The following is a 17,218-nucleotide window of genomic DNA, read 5'->3' as shown; positions in this document are numbered from 1 at the left end:
AAAGGAACTCTTTCTATCCAACATGGCAGGCAAACCTCAATTTTTGTTTTTCCTTATGTTTGATTTTTTAACCTATTCTTTAATTTTACTTTAAACGAATTCAATATTTTTATGTATATGTTGATGCGTAATATATATCTTAATATTATATACTATATATACAAAATAAAATAAACATAAAATTTAGTTTTTTTCACCTTGGTTGCCTTATTGAGTTGATTTTATCGAGAAACTATTATTTCGAGAGAGCTAACCCCAAGATTCCCAGCGAAAACAATGCGAGCTCTTCTTATCCCAAAAACATATTTAAATATAAAGCCAATAGCCTATATCAGGGATTGATAAGCAAAGAACTACTTATAACAATTACAAACGCAGCTACCTCAAGGTTTTTCAACCAAAAACGCGAAAAATAATGAATAATAGTTAAACAAAATATATGATTAAAATAAAAATAAAACGTAAAAATAATATTAAATATGTTTATTGCATAGCAAACATGTAAAAACCAAAAAAGCAAAACCAAAACAAATAAAAACGAACTTTAAAAGTTACAACTATTTACATATTATATGTTAAAATAGATGAGACACCCGATAAATACTATATTACAGAAGTCCCCTCTCCAAAACAATGATTTTAGACTGAGACGTGAGTATTTCGAGGAGAGAACTAATTTGTTACGAGTTCCGCCCGAAAACCAGATTTGTGTTAAGGTTTGAGTGGGCGGGTCTCTTGTCAGCATGAGAGTTTCATGTCACACCAATACCAATAATAAAGAAACCACAATAAAATAATAAAGCCAACACCAAAATGTCTTTTGTGAAAGGCAGTCGCTCTTTTCTTCAGCATTATTAAACTTAATTTCATGCAAAATGGTACAAAATTTGCCTGCAGGTAAGTTATAGTTGCTCTCGTTTCCTTCTCTAAGCTTTATTGCTGTTCTGGCAGTATTTAGTTTATCTTTTATCACTTATCTATTGTTATTTATTGGGCTAATTCACTTTTCATGGCTCAATCCCCAAGTCTAGAGTCTGATTTGGTGTGAAAGTTCTTTCAACACACTCGGAATTTCTCGTTCATTGATTTTAATGCAAATTTTGCAAACTTTATAAATAGTTGGCTTAGTTTATTAAACAAGGGACATTTGCATAAAATACACATTTAAGACAATCGTTATGCCTTGTATATAAATCTAAAAATGAGCTATTTTAACGGTAGTTTGAGCGATTCTTCTCGATGACCATTCTTTGAAGACCATTCTTTGAAGTCCATTCTTTGTTTCCTTATAAAAAGATGTGACAATGATCTGATTTTGGTTAGTTCTCGACATGGAGTGGCGTTTGAAAGTTCCGCTGACGAATTGGATTTTATTCGGAGTGCTTCTGCTCCCACTTCTGGCGGCAGTCCAGGCCAAGGATAATGCCTCTGCGCCGCGTCTAATTACCCTGCAAGCCGGAAGCCCCGCCCCGGCTCCCCCGCCGCAGGAAGTGATTATCGAAGGGGACTACGATCACCATCACCACCACCAGCCGTATCCGTACCCTCCTAGCTATCCGTATCCCCAGCCACCGGCTGCGCCACAGCACTGCCACTGTCCTCCCGGACCCCCCGGGCCACCAGGACCTCCGGGAATACCGGGCCAGAAGGGCTATCCCGGACAGAAAGGCTCCAAGGGAGATCCCGGCGAAAAGGGTGAGAAGGGAGAGAAGGGCTACCCCGGCATGCCAGGTTTGCCAGGACCCCAGGGACCGCCCGGATATCCAGGGGGATCCTATCCTCCTTTCCCCTATCCTCCGCCCCCACCACCACCTCCTCCACATGGTGGTCCCAAACACTACTACGATGATCGGTATTACGAGGGGGACGATGACTATGGCCGTGCTTTTAGCCTTATAGAAGAGGAACCTATTGGACCTCAGCCCATCATCCTGACTTTCAGCCACCGTAACAACCCATTTACAAAGAAATCAAATAAAAAACATATTTAAAAGAAAATAATTTTGGTTTTTGAATCCTGGGAGCTGCACACAATAAAAGGCATAATGAAATACGAGACAGTTCATTTGAAACCTTTATACAACGCTCATATAATAATCAGATACTTCCTAAATGAAGCACATCAATCCAATCCAAGATCTCATCAGCCAACAAAAGTTTAAATAAGAACACAATGAGATATATATCTAGACTATTAGCAAACATCATCATCTATGGCGGGGTGGTCGTCGGCCTCCTCCTCCGCCTCATCATCATCATCCAAGGCCGTCTGCGAGGCGCTAATCCCCGCGAAGTCATCCTCCATATTATCCACAAAACTGGAGACCCTGTCAAGACAAAACAAACAGACATTAAAAACAAATACCGGCGAAAGTTCATCATTGTCTGGCATCACTTTTCAAAGTCGCACTGCGGCAAGAGACCTTCGTCCTTCGATGGACTAAATCTGAACAGCGTGCTGAGTCTCAGAAGGCCGAGGAGTATTAGGAACATTCCGGCCACATAACTGAGCCACAAATTGTGGGGATAGAGTATCAGGCAGATTCCGATGACCGCGTAAACGGGCGTGGGGCGCCAACCTCCGCAAATCGCTGACAAACGCCAGCAGGCCAGGCAGCTGCAGGACCTCCGCTGGTAATTGTCCCTGGAAGAAGTAATACATTATATTTGGTACTTCGACGTTAAGGTCTATGTAAAATAGTTTAAAATACGTATTATAAACTATGTAACATATTTCTTTCTGTGCAATTTAACTCACTCTGCGCACTGAAGCTGCAAAAATATGGTTACCAGCCACTTGATCTCAATAAACATTACCAGCACGGCTGAAAAACTAACCAGAAATTAACATAATTCTTGGGGGCATCGGATATCTGACTTACACTATGTAGAGCCCGGCCTGATAGCCATGCATGTAGACATCAACGCCTACGCCGCAGATAACTGAAATGAAAAATGGCTTAGGAAATTTGTTCGGGTGCGGGGGGTTCTTGTCTGGGGGGTGGAAAGGAGGACAATGAAGTGTTATCCTTGAATGAGCCTATAAAATAATGTGATTTCGTCTGGGCAAATATATTTATAAGCATATTTATTGAGTTGGGGCTTTTTTGTTTACCAAGCAAGGGCCATAAAATGTAATACAAAACCAGCAAAGGGAAGCGAGGGTTTCTTAAGATGTTTATGAAGGTATTATAAACATTATAACAATAAGATTTAATTTTTTGGAGTTACATTTTAATAAATTAATCGACAATTTAATTTCTAAACCACTTCTAAAATTTTTCACAGACCTCCTTTAACCTACTTGTTAACCCTTGAATTTTTTCTTAAACAGCCCCCTAAAATATTCATATTCCAACCACATTATGGACCCCCTGGTTTTGTCCCAAATCCACTTCCAATGTATAAGATATGGCCGAGAAAAGCCACCACGCCCCAGTCTCTGCTCATAAAAACTCAATCTAATTAAGTTGTTTTTATTATGCCAAGCCGCGAAAAGCAAATCAGATTAAAGCCGTCAGATATATATATGAGCCATATATTTAAATGGAGTTTCAGAACCAAAACCAAAGCAATTACATTAAATACTGCCAACGGAAGGGGCAAAAAAAATTGGAAAAACCGGAAATCGAAAAAACATGCAAAAATTATCTGGATAATTGAAAGCGATGGGGGGAAAATAGATTTGGTCAGGACATTTTCCAAGAGGAAACTTGGCGGATGGCTGGCGCCAAAAGGCTAACAACAAAGCTCATTGTCGAACGTATGGCAAAGTTGGCCGAGAACGAGGAAAATAAACTCTTGGCACAGGATGCGAACTGCAAGCTGCATAGAGGCCAATGCCTTGTTAATGGCTCTGACAGAATAACCTTACCTCGACTCCTGTTTTTTGTGTCCTCTATTCAGTGGGGTTTATGGACTATGTCAAGCTTTATACTTTGTTTTTCTGGGCTGCACTGCATTCATAATAGACCCCACAACAAATTTGTAAGGAAATTAGTCTGAACTTGACCCGAAAGTTTTTGTTATACTATCCCCCAGCAATTTATCAAATGGCCAGTAGGATGGAAAAAATGGTAGCCGCAATATTTTAAGCACATTAAGGAAAACTTGGGCCGGAGGCCGAGTGCCCGTTATGATTGGCCGTGATAAGCGTTTAAGCCAAGTTTGATAACTGCACCAGATGGCTGATAACTGATAACTGATGGCCATCAAAGTGGGGAAAAAATTTGTTTTTCTTTCGACTGCGAGGCAGTAAAATCTGAATATAAAATATGACGGTCTAATAGGTTCAATCAAAATGTTATATTCCATTTATATACCATTAAATAGATTTCTCACTCCAAACTGATATTAAAGATGTTTTAAGAACAAGGTAAATAAAAATTAAAACGACAATGGCGAATCAACAGACTTCATAGAGCTCAAGAATCATTGCTCGATTTAAAATAAAAGAAAAAATATATATAAGAAAATAAGTGCACGATGAGGATTACGATTCTGATGATGAATCACTGGAACTGATACCTATACCCTTCGATTAAACCCAGGGAAAAAATAATTAATATTCATATGCAAATAAAAAACAGTAAATTGAAAGAAGATTGCAAATATAATACCCGGATATGCAGATATACAGATATGGTGTTACTGGCAGACTTCGCAGAGCTCGAGAATCCAAGAATCATGCAACTCAAGCGATTCAATAAAAAATTTACTACAAATGAAAAAAATGAAAAGAAAATAATTGAACGATAAGGTTTCTGACTCTGGGCTTCCGATTAAGCCAAAAGTAAAAAAAAATACAAATTAATGTAAGAATAAGAGTACATTGAAAGATTGCAAATATAAGACCGTTACGACTTTTTTGAAAGACTCCGCAGAGCTCGAGAATCCAAGAATCAATGGAACTCAAGCGATTCATTAAAAAACTGAATTGAAAACATTTTAAAATTAAAATGTCGGAAGGGGACGAGCGAAAAATTGAAAAAAAATATAGAACTTTCAATACAGTTGTGAAAACTAAAGGATTTATAAAATTGTTTAAATAGAATAAAAAATATAAGAAAATAAGAAGTGCTCCGTTGGAAAGCCAGCACAAGAATGAAATTATTTGGAGAGTCCTGTTGGAACATCGAAAACCATGGCCTACTTTATAAAGCATTTGAAATTAAAATTTTGAATGAAAATGCAAAGAAGCCTACTATGATTTGATTAAAAGAGAAGAAAGTCGATTATGTTTCGATATTTTAAGCTATCGGATATCAATGCATTTGTTCAATAAATACGTATTAGATTCCTAGTATGGGTTACCTAAAGAAATACTGACTTATTTCAAACCAGAAAATGGCTTTGGAGCATAAACAATATTGATGCTGAATAACAAAAAAAGAATCCAATATAAAAATGTCCCTTTTCCCCAGCTGGGTCTTAGAATTTCCATTGAATGCCAACAAATGTAATAAGCCATAGCACTCAACATATCCTCAGGCAGGATATCCACTCACAAGCATTTCTTACAATTTGTCAAGGGTAAAAATTCCGAAAAAAGGACCAGCTATCATCCAGCTATGATGTATATATGTGAGTATATGCATCTGTATATTCGCATGCACATGCATCCTATAACCCCATCGTGATTGGCATTATCTAGAGGCATGGGGGGTCCACCTGGACTGTGAGTTATTTTATTTCGCTTGGATTTCCAGGCACTTGAGCTTACCGAATGAAGTCAGCAGACCAAAAACTCTTATCACAGGACGTAAACACTCGCAAGGCTCTGACTGGTGATTATGACGACGTCGTTGGCGTCGACACTGCTGTTGCTGTTCTTGCAGTTGCATTTGGCTCATGGTTTGGTATTCTAGTTATTCCTTTAACTGTTTTTTTGTTATATGTATGACCCCACAAAAAACGGGCTAATAAAACAATCAAAGAGCCGTATCCACATCACAAAACTTTGCTACGTGCTTGGCATGCTAAGTGGCCAAAATACGACAAACATTTTCAATTTCAAAGCGGGCAGGTCGTTAAGCTTTTAAATTTAAGTATTTAACTCGGGCATACGCTGCGTATGCGTAATGTGACACTTTTCACACTTTTCCTTCCATACCATTTAATCACCGGTCTTTCTGTGTGCGTGTATGTGTGTGTGTGTTCGTGAGTGTGGGTGTCGGTGTCGGTGAGAACTAATGTCTGCAAATTACCGTTAGCATTTACACTTTTGCCCCCGCACGTTACTTGCCACACTTTTGTTCCCTTTTCGTCGGTGTTCTAGGTTTCAATTTTTTTTATTCTTATTTTAATTTAATTTTTTTTTCAGTTTTTTTTTCTATATATTTTTTTTTTTTATATTTTTCGTGAGAAGCCAGTTGCCACTTTGCCACTTGACTTTATGACCGTGCTCTAAACAACGAACGTCCGTGCGCTTCCAACACCGCCAACTGAATGAAAGGACCAAGCACATTGCCCACATTCGTAGTGGAGTCAAAGCCAAAGTCGCCGTTGAGGCTGCTGCTGCCACTGCCACTGCCACCACAGTAGAAGCCAACTTTGTAGCAGCCAGAAAGCAAAGCAAAGCAAAAGTAAAAGCAGGGAAAAACAGTAGCTAGCCAATAGGACGGCGCTGCATGCGAAACCATCGAGTTGATTTGTTATGAAATGTCACTCTGGATTTATTTCCGTTTGAATTTAAAGAATAAGAACTTGACAGATATATGGACGTAAGATACAAGAATATTTTGGTATTCTTTAAATTCAAAACATTTTTTTTCTTAATCTGCTTAATTGCAATGGTTCTCCGAGTAGCTTAGAGCAGCCTCACCAATTGTACTTTTTGAAAAGTAATGATTCTTCCTTTCTTTTTTTTTTAACAATATTTTTTATCTTGAATCTGCTAAATTGCAAGGATCCTAAGAGCAGCTATCCGTAGCTAGCACTGGATGGATGAAGACCCAAGGAGTCTTTTTTACATAGTATCATTCATTACTGGACTAGGGCAAAGACTTCTTTGTTTAAAATTTTAAATTTAAATTGTAGAAATTGACTACAACACTTTAGATTAATCTTTTACTTAACAAAGTTTAATATCCTCTCGCTTTAAAGTGGAGCGCATGGCTAAAGTCATTATTACCCTGAAGCTCTTCCTACCATTTCTAGCTGGATTTTATTTGTCACGTTGTCCTGTATGTGTTGCCTTTGCTAGAGTGTCCTTGTGTGTGCGTGCTTTCGTCCTGCTGGTCTTTCCGCCACCCGTCTCAACCTGCTCCCCTCCGTTTGGCTACGTTTCAGTAATTTTCATAACCGGCTAGATGGGGAGCGACGAGTGTCAGGGGCGAATGGAAGCTGAAAAGACGACCAGGAGCAAAGCTGAGCAATTGCCAAGTGCCAGGCGGCTACGCAGAATGTGGACAAAAACATTTTCGGCTGCGGCACCCCCAAACCCCTCCATCTCATGTCCAGGAGTGGGAGGCCACGGCGGTTCAGGGAGCAGCTCGAGTAAATATTTTTTTTAGCTTCCCTCGCTTATTGTGCTGTGCATTTGCCAAGGTGCCTATCGTCAGTCTTGTTTGCATTATGCGGCGTTAATGACATCCAAAGTGGAATGCCTTCCCGGCACCCCCGAGGAGAAGCTCCAATGCCTCTCCAGCATCTACGACATAATTCACACAGACCTCACACTCAAAACATTTCATTTCCTTTTGCAATATTGAGGAAAATAAAAATATAAAGTCTAAAAACTGAGCTCTAAGCGATACTTTCTTTATTATAATATTTCCACTTCGAATTGTTTTCGGTGCACTTCAATGCTAATGGGCCCTCACTTGGGGAACTCCTTGCGCCGCTTCATTATCTTGGTAATACCAGCCACCATGGCTACCTCGGGGAGGGCCAGCTTGGCATCCTCCTGGAAGTCGCAGCGTCTGGTTAAATGCAGCCATGTCCTCTCCGGATTTAGAGACAACGGCATCTGCAGCCAGCTGACATAGTCTATTTTCATGGAGCCCGTTAAGAGCTGGTCAAAAGGCGTATTATTGCCAATAAAGAACATGGACCGGAGCACCGACGTTTTCGCCTCCTTGATATTTTGGCCCTGAACTCCCTGAAAGGGACTGGGATCGTTGTCGCCCGTGCCCAGTTGCTCCAGAAGCCAATCCTTGTTGAATTTCAGATAGTTGTATACCACTTTCAGGGCCTGTTTACCAATATTTGTGGTAAGGACATCGCTGACTAAGACTTCGGCTATATAGTCAGCGATTCCCACGTCCATTTCCATGGCGTAGTTGTTCGGGGGACTGTGACTGAGGCGATCCGACTCGGCATTCGTGAGGGCCAGGTCATCCATTTTAATGGTGCTCACAGCACTCATGCCCCCGGCCCCTCGATTGTTGCCCCCTACTGTGCCCCCGAAGTCGGTGTCCAAATTAATGCTCTCCTTGGCCTGCTTGAGGAACAGTTCGATCTGGTCCGTGTGCTTGTCGTCCTCGTCAATCGAGCAAATGGCTTCGGATATGGAATAGCAGATGGAGGCCTTCTCCTCGTTTTTGCCTGTACAGAAAAATAATTAATTTTCTAACCACATCCTTATCATAACTCACTTTGTTCGTGGACCTCTGCCGTTTTTATGAGCTCCGTATACAGAGCTGCGAACACGACTTGCAAGAGCACCGAATCACCGAGAGGCCTTGTAGAGACCGGAATTATGTCCTGCAGCAGAGAGGCGATCTTGTAGAGACCCTCGGGTATGCAATCCCAAATCTCCGAAACACAAGTTAGGGCCAAGGACATGGCCTGGTACATGCTTGCACCATTTTCCACGGCGTTGATCAGCATTTCCACAGCGCAATCGAGTACGGGGTATACGAAATGCATTATGGCCTCCAGCCAGGGAGTCCTTTTCTGGTTCCACACCTGACGCTTGTCCAGGCAGTCGCTCCATCCGGCAACCGCATTTTCCTCCAGGGTTTTGATCAGACAGGACTTGATGTCAACGGCTTTGCCAACAGCCACCACCAGGTAAGTGAGGGAAAGGACTATTTGGTAGTTTGACTGTCCCACAGGATCTGTTTAGACGAGCATAAATATAATTTGATTCAATTAATTTAATGAAAATCTGACCTATATCTCCAATTATAGACTCCGTCACATTGAAACACTCTCCTCGGCACAGAAAAGCCTCACATTTCTGGGGAGCTCCTTCGGCGCTTGTAAAGGAATGCTTGGCCACATTCTTGAAGTTTTCCGAAGACGGCAAGTGCTGCATCAAATGTCTTATTATAATTCCCGTCAAATAAGCATCTCTCATTAGGAGGATCTTTAGCAAATAAGACCAGTCAGCTTCGGGAAAAGCCAGTAAGACTCTCAAGTCCAAGGATATGGCAGTATTGGTTGAAAGATCGGCGAATTCCGTAACCCACTGGCAGGATTGTTCTTTTGGAAAGTATCGTGGCAAAGCGAATATAATCCAAGCATTAGGAAGTCCGTGGCGGGAACTAAACATTTCCATGTTGTCGAGTCCTTTGCGAAAGACCTGATAACAATATCTTCAGAATAATCATCAAATTCAATCCAGAGAATACTTACTTTGGAAAGCACTCCGAGAGGAGCTCCTCTCAACAAGAGACAGTAGAAAAGTTCCCGGCACTTGGCATGAATGTCTCTAATAATAACACTCTGGTTGCTAAGCTGCAGTCCCACATAGGCCTCACCACTCTCGCTGATATGTGGCAACAATTCCGCTATGCAGAGCAGCATGTTGCATATATCCACCAGATGCAACTGAGATCGTGCCACACTTGTCACTATCTGGGTATATCGTACAGTCAAGACACTGAGTGTTTCATTTAGCATTCCAGCGAATATTTTCTGGGCCATTTTCGGGGGCACTGAATTCCACAGGTCGTTCTTGGAGCCCCTCATGTAGTGCCACCACATCTGGATAGTGTAGGAGCCCCTTTCGGACTCAAAAAAGGGTTGGGTATCCTCCCAATGCAAACAGTCGGCATCTTGGATAATGTAAAGCAGTAACAAACGGCAGTGCAGATCCAGGAGGCGTTCCGCCAAGGCCTCGGACATTTGGGAGTATTGCTTGAAACTAAGCTTCAGGGCTCCACCCTTTTCATCTCCTTTTGGGGGACAAATCGTTGTGGTAGCCGCCTGCATGTAGACACTCAGGGAGTTCTTGACCAAGGAAGCAGCTCCAATTGTGGCTGTTAAGACAGAAAGATCGGCATGATCCAGGGACTCCTGGGAAAGGCGATGGATGTGCTCGAGTAATAAATCTGCGGATTTCGTAACCAACTGCACAAATTTATCCGGATCGGAAGTTTTAATCGTGACACTGGTCTGGAATACAAAAAGTATTAATATTGCTTTTTATTTTGAAAACCCTTACAAAATCTCCCTCATTCATTTCTTTTTCGGTATGCAAGAGTCCCGAGGGCTTTCGATAAGAGGCAAAGTACTCATCTTCCCACCTGGAGAGGAATTTAAATGAAATGGTCTTATGAATGAAATGAAATATGAATATAATTTATATCACTCACCACCGAATTAATTTAATGGCTGCAAAAGACGCATAGCGTGGAAAATCCAATTTTCCACCCACAACTCCAGAACAAATTGGTTCCTGAAGGACCCGCTGATGTGTCTGCATAAAACAGTAAGTATTCTAATATAAACAATAACAAAAAACCGTTTTGATTATACCTGATAAAAATCTAGATCTCTCTGGAGTAATATAGGAACTCTATCCATTAAATTTCCCTCTTCCAACACCTCCATTTTTAAGTTTCCTTTAATTTCAGTACTTTTCAAGAAATAAATGCGAACTTTTTGCTAACGAACAAACAATCTATTGAGTTCACAGGTTGTCAACGGTAACAAAATGGGAATATCGATATGACGACCACTGAAAGAAGCATGGAAGACAATCTGACCCCCAGCGATGGCTATATCTTGGCCAATTTCCATCCGATTCTTGAGCGAAATGCCTTAAACGATTTGTGGATTGATTTTCCATCATTCTGCATCAAAATCTAACAACGAAATATTTTTTCGATTTTTTCCCTCATTTTGAAGGGGATCCACTTCAAAATCTTGGAAGAAAAATATGGCCCCTCCTGGGATGGCTATATCTTGGCCAATTTCCATCCGATTCTGGAGCGGAATACCTTAAAATATTTTGAAATTGCTGCTTCATTTACATTTAGCCAACTGGGAACAATATGAACCGTGTGCATACTTATTCCGGACACTATATGTACTATACATATAGCAACTGATAAGACCTCCTCTTTACTCCCTCTCTTTGGAATTAATTTAAGCTACGCTGGTGATAAGCCGCCACAATTGCCGACTGCCCGGCTCTTTCAGCATTTAATCTTCTCTCAGTTGACAATTGACTTGCGACTTGAACAGTCGAGGACAAGAGATCCGGAGGCGTATACACAATGTGAGTAGGGTGTCAATTAAGATGCTATCAGTAGATCCGCTCTGCTGGGGATCTAAAAAAAACTTTCCAGCCAGCAACCAGAAAACAGGCGAAGCGAGCAGTTATCGCTCGATAGCGACGGTATCAGCTCATAATCAGTAATCCATAAATCTCCTCTTGCTCTGCTCCATGTTTGTATGAGGATTGTTATGTACCCACAAGAATTGAGGTCTTGAAGAAGGGTAATATATTTTTCTTATTTTCTTACAGCATGATCGCGAATTTGAGAAACCTTTCCCGACTGGCCTTGCCCCGTCGACTGGCCTCCCAATCCTATTCCTCCTCCTCATTCCTGATCGACCAACCGGAATATAGTTTCCTGAAGGAACTGGGATTGGAACGAGAGAATCCTGGAGTGTACTCTGGTCATTGGCAGGGACGAGGTCCAAGTGTCACCAGCTACGATCCTGGTACTGGCCAAGCAATCGCCACAGTGCGCCAGGGCACGGTCCAGGAACTGGAGCAGACCATCGGATTGGCTGTGGACGCCTACAAGCAGTGGCGGAAAGTACCCGCTCCAGTTCGAGGCGAAATAGTTCGCCAGATCGGAGATGAGCTGCGCAAGTACAAGGAACCTTTGGGTAAACTTGTTTCCCTGGAGGTGGGAAAAATCTACAGTGAGGGTCAGGGTGAGGTGCAGGAGTTCATCGATATCTGCGACTATGCGGTGGGTCTCTCCAGGATCTATTCCGGTCAGTTGATCAACTCGGAGCGTGCTGATCACTCGATTCTGGAGGCTTGGCGTCCTCTGGGATTGGTGGGTGTAATTTCGGCTTACAATTTCCCCAACGCCGTATTCGGATGGAATGCAGCTATTGCTCTAACCACTGGCAACAGTGTTCTGTGGAAGGGAGCACCCAGCACTCCCTTGGTTTCCGTGGCCACCACCAAGATAGTAGCCGATGTGTTGCAGAGGAACAACCTGCCGCCGGTGGTTACACTCTGCCAAGGAGGCACCGATGTAGGACAGTCTTTGGTTTCCGATAAGCGAGTAAACCTGGTCTCCTTCACTGGTAGCTGCCAAACTGGTCGGGATGTCGGCGTAGAAGTTCAGAAACGCTTCGGAAAGGTGATCCTCGAACTGGGCGGCAACAATGCCCTGATTATAGATGAATCTGCGAACGTTAAGATGGCCCTGGATGCGGCTCTTTTCGGCTGTATCGGAACTAGTGGCCAGAGATGCACCACCACCAGGAGAATCATTGTCCACGAGAAGCTCCACGACCAATTTGTACAGGCTCTGGTCAGCAAATACAAGCAACTGATACCCAAGATTGGACACCAATTGGAGGCACAAACTCTCGTGGGTCCCGTTCACACGCAACAGAATGTGGAGAACTACAAGAAAGCCATCGAGGAAGCCAAGTCCTTGGGTGGAACTGTTGCCTTCGGCGGTAAGGTCATACAGCGAGATGGTTTTTATGTTGAGCCCACTGTAGTCACGGGATTGCCACATGATGCCACCGTTGTCCATCGCGAAACTTTTGCGCCAATCGTCTATATCTTGAAGGCGAAGAATGTGGAACAGGCCATTGAATGGAACAACGAGGTGGAGCAGGGTCTCTCCTCAGCTATTTTCACCGAGAACATCGGTCAGGCCTTCAAGTGGATTGGAGCTAGTGGCTCCGATTGCGGCATCGTGAACATCAATACCACTACCAACGGTGCTGAGATTGGTGGAGCGTTTGGTGGTGAAAAGGCCACTGGCGGTGGCCGGGAGTCCGGATCGGATGCCTGGAAACAGTACTGCAAGAGGGCCACTATCACAGTCAATCACTCAGGAGAGTTGGCCTGTGCCCAGGGTGTCGTCTTCAATGTAGAGTAAACTTTATTAAATTAGACTTTGTATAATCGTTCTATTTTCAGTAACACAATATTTTTAAATACAAAAATAATTTGAAAATTGCCAATGCGTACGTTTAATTCTTACTGATCTCGAATCGCCAAAAATCCACCTCAATATCTTTAGATTTCTGCTTGTGAAATTTATAGCTAGCGTCGATGTTATAGCGAAGTTCCGCGACCACCGAGGCTCGGGCACCCCACTCTAGGGCCTTTTTTTCAATGTAGGCACTGCAACAAAAATAAAGGCAATTTAAAAAATTAATTTGAAGCCTCGTGTATCAGAAGCCCTACCGTGTAGAGGTCTTGTGCAGGGAATAAACTGCGCCAGTGGCTAATTTTAAAGCTATCTCCAAAAACCGCATATCCATACCGGCGTTGTGTTTAGTTCCAAATGGCGGGTTCATGACCACAGTATCGAAAGTTTTTTCCCACTTGCTGCCAGCCAACTGCAAGACATCCGACCGCACGCAGTCCACATTGGGTAGCTCCATGTCCTGGACATTACCCCGAAACGTGTCTACCGCGTCGCCATCCAACTCAAAACCCACTGTGAGTTGGGCGCCCATGAAAGTAGCCCCAATGCTGAGCATTCCACAACCACAACCTAGGTCTCCCACCAATTTTCCCTCTATATCCTTATGCTGAGACTGCATATGATGTATCATGCAGGCAGCGATGTGAGGGGGCGTTGGATACTGCTCCAAAAGGATCTTAGGCTGCTCAAAACCATCGACACCCTGCAGATACTCCTCCAGCTTCTTTAGCTTCAAACGCGCCATTGTGGATTTATGTAATGAGATTATTTGTTGTTAATGGGTGTGGCGGGGGGCGTGGCAATTGACGACGGCAGCGGTTCAAGGCGAGGCAGCACGGGTAGGAAACTGTTTCCAAAATACGAATCCTGAGGTACAAAGAAGCCCAGAGTTGTAGAGCTCGTTGGATTAAAAGCAGCGCGGGCCGTAGGCGTGGCATTGGCGGCTACGCCACCCACGCCAAGCTGAAAGTCGGGTGTCACTGTCGTCGGCTGGCCAAGTAACTGAGGAGTGGACATCTGAAAAGCATATATACAATGCAATAAGTGCCAAATTCTTATCAGTTTAAAAACAACGAGTACCTGAGTGTTGATTCCCAGATTTATGATCCCCCCGGCAAGCAGCTGCTTCTTGGTTTGGATCTCCTCGAGGATCTTGCGGGTTGTGTCTGCTTGCTGAGCACTTGTTGTGGGAAAAGCCATGAAATAATCAAAGATTTATTGTGAAAAAAGAAATAAATAAAACTTTCTGGTGTTGACTTTCGGATATGCTGATTATTTCAGTTTTTTCGGCGTGACATTGCCCACATATCAAGAAACGGTCTCACTATAACATAATATGTTATTGATAATGTTAATTTTATAAATTTTATGCTAAAACCTGAAATGTGAATTTGATACTTTTAAAATCAAACACTTTTTTTAAACAAGTTTAAATATTTTGACATTTTTTTAAAAATAAGATTCCAGAATATTTTTATGGGTAATGTTTTTGGTATTTTTTAAAATCTGAGCGGTGAGTTGCGTCACCTGCAATACGGTCACATTGAGTCCGAGGAAGAACGTGCAAACCAACAACAAAATAAGAGTTTTATTTACGTATTTACAAAAATAAAAAAAATAAACATTTCTCAGAGTTTTTCGAAGCTCCGAGTCCGCTAGGAAATCTTGTAAATTACAGTAAAAGGACAAGAAGTTGCAGCAAAACCATGAGCATGAGCGACGACGACAGGGACATTGATATCGAGAGTGACGTAAGCAAATGATTAAAATAATAAAATTATTTATGTACATGGATAATATCTCGAAATAAACCTAATTTTCAGGATGATGGAGACTCGGACAATGGCCTTGGCTCCTCCCGGCACACAAGCACTGCAAACTTCACCCAGGTGAGTATCCCAAAAGCAAGAGGTGGCTGCGCACGTTGACTTTGTTGATAAACAAGACGCACATGTGATTGTTGTTGTTATTGTTTTTCGATAAATTGTTTACATATTTATGAGTTTGTATTTTTATAAATTTTGAAGGCCGAAAAGCGAGCACATCACAATGCGTTGGAACGACGGCGAAGGGACCACATCAAGGAGAGCTTCACGAACCTCAGGGAGGCGGTACCCACGCTAAAGGGCGAAAAGGTAAGAGCAACAGTTTGTAGAAAGATATTTTATTGCTTTATTTAATTATATCTTTAAAATAAACAGGCTAGTCGCGCACAGATCCTGAAAAAGACCACTGAATGCATACAAACCATGAGGCGGAAGATCAGTGAGAACCAAAAAGACATCGAAGAGATCAAAAAACAAAATATCATACTGGATCAGCAAAGTAATAACTATTTCATTGCATTATACGATAATCTATAATCTAATTTTTATACTTCAGTTCGAGCATTAGAATGTGCAAATGGCGACGATGCCTTTGCCGAATTCCTCAGCGAGGATGAAGTCGGGAGCGAAGACGCTGACGACGATGATTTGGAGCAGCCCGACTATAGCAGGCGGAACAAAAAAATGAAAACCTTCCACGCATAGCTGCTGCCACAGATCAGAACGCAGCCTGTGCATGGCAGTTGCGGTTTTCATTTTCACTCATTTCTCTCGAATCGAATTCGCACAAATGTGAATAATTCATGGTGATATAAAATCCCTTTTTATAGAGTCCCAAACTCCCTGTCTAAGAAAGGCTTACCCCGACAAATGGTATTCCAAATTAAGTCAATACATATGAGCGATTAGAATCAGTGAAAGCGAAAACTGTATCACGTCCTATAACCATAATCATCGTTAGTCTTAAGTGCAATGTTTACCCACCCTTTCTACCTTAATTATATACGTGTCTTTTGTACTTTAAGCTGAAAATTATTCTCTCTTTACGGCAAAAAAAATAAAACTTTGTAAGAATATATTTTAATAAAAATGAGAGCGCTCTTTAAAGTGATCTAGATCTACTGGGTATTTGCCCTACATATAAAATAAAAACTTAAAGACACAATACTTGTTTTCCCTTTAAAAACATTGCAGATTTTTCGAAAATGCAAATGACTCATTAAAAATACGTTAGTATATATTTTAGGAAACAAAAAAAACTATTTAAACTTGAGGGTAATCCAAAGGATGAAGAAAACAAGCAGAATGAAAAGGAACATGTAGCACATCTGGCGGGGTCCGCCGCCCTGCTTGGCCAGCCGTACTACCCGCGTCATTGTATTCCCCAGGAAGCCACTTGTCCTATCCATATCATCGTCGATGCCGCGCAACAACTTATCCTGGTAACGGACTTCATTTCCTATATCTATGGTCAGGGATTTGAGGGCACCGATCTTCTGTTTCAGCTCCTCGGCCGCCAGTTCATTTTCCGCCTCCAAGGAATCATGATTGGCGGGACCTGATCCAGATGGCTGCTGGTTCAGGGGCTGGTAGGGATAGTTATTGCGTCGCATGCTGTTCCCCGTGTGTGCCAGTTTGGCATCAGGATTGCTGCAATTCAATTAGGTTTATTAGTCATAAAATTTACAAAGTTCAACAATTTCATGCCAGTGACACGTAAACGTTATCACAATGTCTCACCCAGTGGCAAGCTTATGGTTTGAGTGCTGTTTTGTTCGGGTAACCCCTTTCGCTGACTGGTCATAGACCCTTGACCCTTGGTGTGAATTTCGAAATTAGTCTGTGTTAATAAATTTCATAAGAGTAACTTTTTAAAATCTAATGCAATTGTTGGTTGGCCTGCAGTGTGCCCAGAGAGCAGTAATAAAAACTTGTCGCAATGCCATTAGATTGTTTATTAACCCTTGACCCTCTATCGTAATAAAATTAGAGTGCTGCTAATTTCGAGTGTAATTAAATCAA

The 17,218-nt window shown here is 42.0% G+C and overlaps 8 protein-coding genes across 9 annotated transcripts; 3 read left to right on the top strand and 5 right to left on the bottom strand.

The window, feature by feature from the left end:
- The first annotated feature begins 796 nt into the window (after window positions 1–796).
- On the top strand, window positions 797–2,026 carry LOC116655739 (collagen alpha-2(IX) chain). Its single transcript, XM_032453592.2, has one exon. The coding sequence runs from the start codon at window positions 1,332–1,334 to the stop codon at window positions 1,989–1,991; it is 660 nt and encodes a 219-aa protein (XP_032309483.1). The 5' UTR covers window positions 797–1,331; the 3' UTR covers window positions 1,992–2,026.
- A 133-nt stretch (window positions 2,027–2,159) lies between these two features.
- On the bottom strand, window positions 2,160–6,507 carry LOC26514663. Of its 2 annotated transcripts, none has more exons than XM_044715140.1 (5): window positions 6,207–6,507; window positions 2,883–2,943; window positions 2,759–2,833; window positions 2,396–2,644; window positions 2,160–2,327 (listed from the first exon to the last, which is right to left on the bottom strand). In XM_044715140.1, exons 2-5 carry the CDS (start codon window positions 2,912–2,914, stop codon window positions 2,195–2,197), a joined length of 489 nt encoding a protein of 162 aa, XP_044571075.1. In that variant the 5' UTR covers window positions 2,915–2,943; window positions 6,207–6,507; the 3' UTR covers window positions 2,160–2,194. The 2 variants fall into 2 exon arrangements, with proteins under 2 accessions (XP_044571075.1, XP_032309753.1); XM_032453862.2 differs by having other exon boundaries at window positions 5,723–6,501.
- A 1,141-nt stretch (window positions 6,508–7,648) lies between these two features.
- On the bottom strand, window positions 7,649–11,004 carry LOC6506308. Its single transcript, XM_001958109.3, has 7 exons — window positions 10,708–11,004; window positions 10,545–10,648; window positions 10,394–10,475; window positions 9,583–10,344; window positions 9,118–9,529; window positions 8,598–9,062; window positions 7,649–8,547 (listed from the first exon to the last, which is right to left on the bottom strand). Exons 1-7 carry the CDS (start codon window positions 10,780–10,782, stop codon window positions 7,820–7,822), a joined length of 2,628 nt encoding a protein of 875 aa, XP_001958145.1. The 5' UTR covers window positions 10,783–11,004; the 3' UTR covers window positions 7,649–7,819.
- A 361-nt stretch (window positions 11,005–11,365) lies between these two features.
- LOC6493640 (putative aldehyde dehydrogenase family 7 member A1 homolog) lies at window positions 11,366–13,396 on the top strand. The gene is made up of 2 exons (XM_001958110.4): window positions 11,366–11,452; window positions 11,702–13,396. Exon 2 carries the CDS (start codon window positions 11,703–11,705, stop codon window positions 13,314–13,316), a length of 1,614 nt encoding a protein of 537 aa, XP_001958146.1. The 5' UTR covers window positions 11,366–11,452; window position 11,702; the 3' UTR covers window positions 13,317–13,396.
- On the bottom strand, window positions 13,297–14,783 carry LOC6506307 (rRNA N6-adenosine-methyltransferase METTL5). The gene is made up of 3 exons (XM_001958111.4): window positions 14,451–14,783; window positions 13,628–14,387; window positions 13,297–13,564 (listed from the first exon to the last, which is right to left on the bottom strand). Exons 2-3 carry the CDS (start codon window positions 14,113–14,115, stop codon window positions 13,411–13,413), a joined length of 642 nt encoding a protein of 213 aa, XP_001958147.1. The 5' UTR covers window positions 14,116–14,387; window positions 14,451–14,783; the 3' UTR covers window positions 13,297–13,410.
- LOC6506306 (SOSS complex subunit C homolog) lies at window positions 14,136–14,570 on the bottom strand. Its single transcript, XM_001958112.3, has 2 exons — window positions 14,451–14,570; window positions 14,136–14,387 (listed from the first exon to the last, which is right to left on the bottom strand). The coding sequence occupies exons 1-2, from the start codon at window positions 14,568–14,570 to the stop codon at window positions 14,136–14,138; spliced, it is 372 nt and encodes a 123-aa protein (XP_001958148.1).
- A 96-nt stretch (window positions 14,784–14,879) lies between the features above and the next one.
- Window positions 14,880–16,356, top strand: LOC6493641 (protein max). Its single transcript, XM_001958113.4, has 5 exons — window positions 14,880–15,121; window positions 15,194–15,259; window positions 15,398–15,505; window positions 15,572–15,695; window positions 15,753–16,356. The coding sequence occupies exons 1-5, from the start codon at window positions 15,077–15,079 to the stop codon at window positions 15,899–15,901; spliced, it is 492 nt and encodes a 163-aa protein (XP_001958149.1). The 5' UTR covers window positions 14,880–15,076; the 3' UTR covers window positions 15,902–16,356.
- A 56-nt stretch (window positions 16,357–16,412) lies between these two features.
- Window positions 16,413–17,134, bottom strand: LOC6506305 (BET1 homolog). Its single transcript, XM_001958114.4, has 2 exons — window positions 16,937–17,134; window positions 16,413–16,846 (listed from the first exon to the last, which is right to left on the bottom strand). The coding sequence occupies exon 2, from the start codon at window positions 16,807–16,809 to the stop codon at window positions 16,456–16,458; it is 354 nt and encodes a 117-aa protein (XP_001958150.1). The 5' UTR covers window positions 16,810–16,846; window positions 16,937–17,134; the 3' UTR covers window positions 16,413–16,455.
- Between the last annotated feature and the right edge of the window lie 84 nt (window positions 17,135–17,218).

The sequence above is a fragment of the Drosophila ananassae genome, chromosome 2R (genome assembly GCF_017639315.1).
Source record: "Drosophila ananassae strain 14024-0371.13 chromosome 2R, ASM1763931v2, whole genome shotgun sequence".
Taxonomy (NCBI): Eukaryota; Metazoa; Arthropoda; class Insecta; order Diptera; family Drosophilidae; genus Drosophila; species Drosophila ananassae.
Note: the sequence above shows the minus strand (reverse complement) of the source record. Positions and strands in the feature narration are given on the sequence as shown.

Excerpts from the sequence above, each read along its gene's own strand:
- LOC6506305 (XM_001958114.4), bottom strand. The coding sequence starts at position 16,809 with ATGCGACGCAATAACTATCCCTACCAGCCCCTGAACCAGCAGCCATCT.
- LOC116655739 (XM_032453592.2), top strand. The coding sequence starts at position 1,332 with ATGGAGTGGCGTTTGAAAGTTCCGCTGACGAATTGGATTTTATTCGGA.
- LOC26514663 (XM_032453862.2), bottom strand. The coding sequence starts at position 5,852 with ATGAGCCAAATGCAACTGCAAGAACAGCAACAGCAGTGTCGACGCCAA. Across the intron at positions 2,944-5,722 it reads TGGTCTGCTGACTTCATTCG|TTATCTGCGGCGTAGGCGTT; the intron begins GTAAGCTCAAGT and ends TTTTCATTTCAG. Across the intron at positions 2,328-2,395 it reads CCGCAGTGCGACTTTGAAAA|GGTCTCCAGTTTTGTGGATA; the intron begins GTGATGCCAGAC and ends TTGTCTTGACAG.
- LOC6493641 (XM_001958113.4), top strand. The coding sequence starts at position 15,077 with ATGAGCATGAGCGACGACGACAGGGACATTGATATCGAGAGTGAC. Across the intron at positions 15,260-15,397 it reads GCACTGCAAACTTCACCCAG|GCCGAAAAGCGAGCACATCA; the intron begins GTGAGTATCCCA and ends TAAATTTTGAAG. Across the intron at positions 15,696-15,752 it reads TATCATACTGGATCAGCAAA|TTCGAGCATTAGAATGTGCA; the intron begins GTAATAACTATT and ends TTTATACTTCAG.
- LOC6506306 (XM_001958112.3), bottom strand. The coding sequence starts at position 14,570 with ATGGCTTTTCCCACAACAAGTGCTCAGCAAGCAGACACAACCCGCAAG. Across the intron at positions 14,388-14,450 it reads ATCTGGGAATCAACACTCAG|ATGTCCACTCCTCAGTTACT; the intron begins GTACTCGTTGTT and ends TATGCTTTTCAG.
- LOC6493640 (XM_001958110.4), top strand. The coding sequence starts at position 11,703 with ATGATCGCGAATTTGAGAAACCTTTCCCGACTGGCCTTGCCCCGTCGA.
- LOC6506307 (XM_001958111.4), bottom strand. The coding sequence starts at position 14,115 with ATGGCGCGTTTGAAGCTAAAGAAGCTGGAGGAGTATCTGCAGGGTGTC. Across the intron at positions 13,565-13,627 it reads CTGCACAAGACCTCTACACG|TGCCTACATTGAAAAAAAGG; the intron begins GTAGGGCTTCTG and ends TTTTTGTTGCAG.
- LOC6506308 (XM_001958109.3), bottom strand. The coding sequence starts at position 10,782 with ATGGAGGTGTTGGAAGAGGGAAATTTAATGGATAGAGTTCCTATATTA. Across the intron at positions 9,530-9,582 it reads CTCTCGGAGTGCTTTCCAAA|GTCTTTCGCAAAGGACTCGA; the intron begins GTAAGTATTCTC and ends TATTGTTATCAG. Across the intron at positions 8,548-8,597 it reads GGCAGAGGTCCACGAACAAA|GCAAAAACGAGGAGAAGGCC; the intron begins GTGAGTTATGAT and ends TTTTCTGTACAG.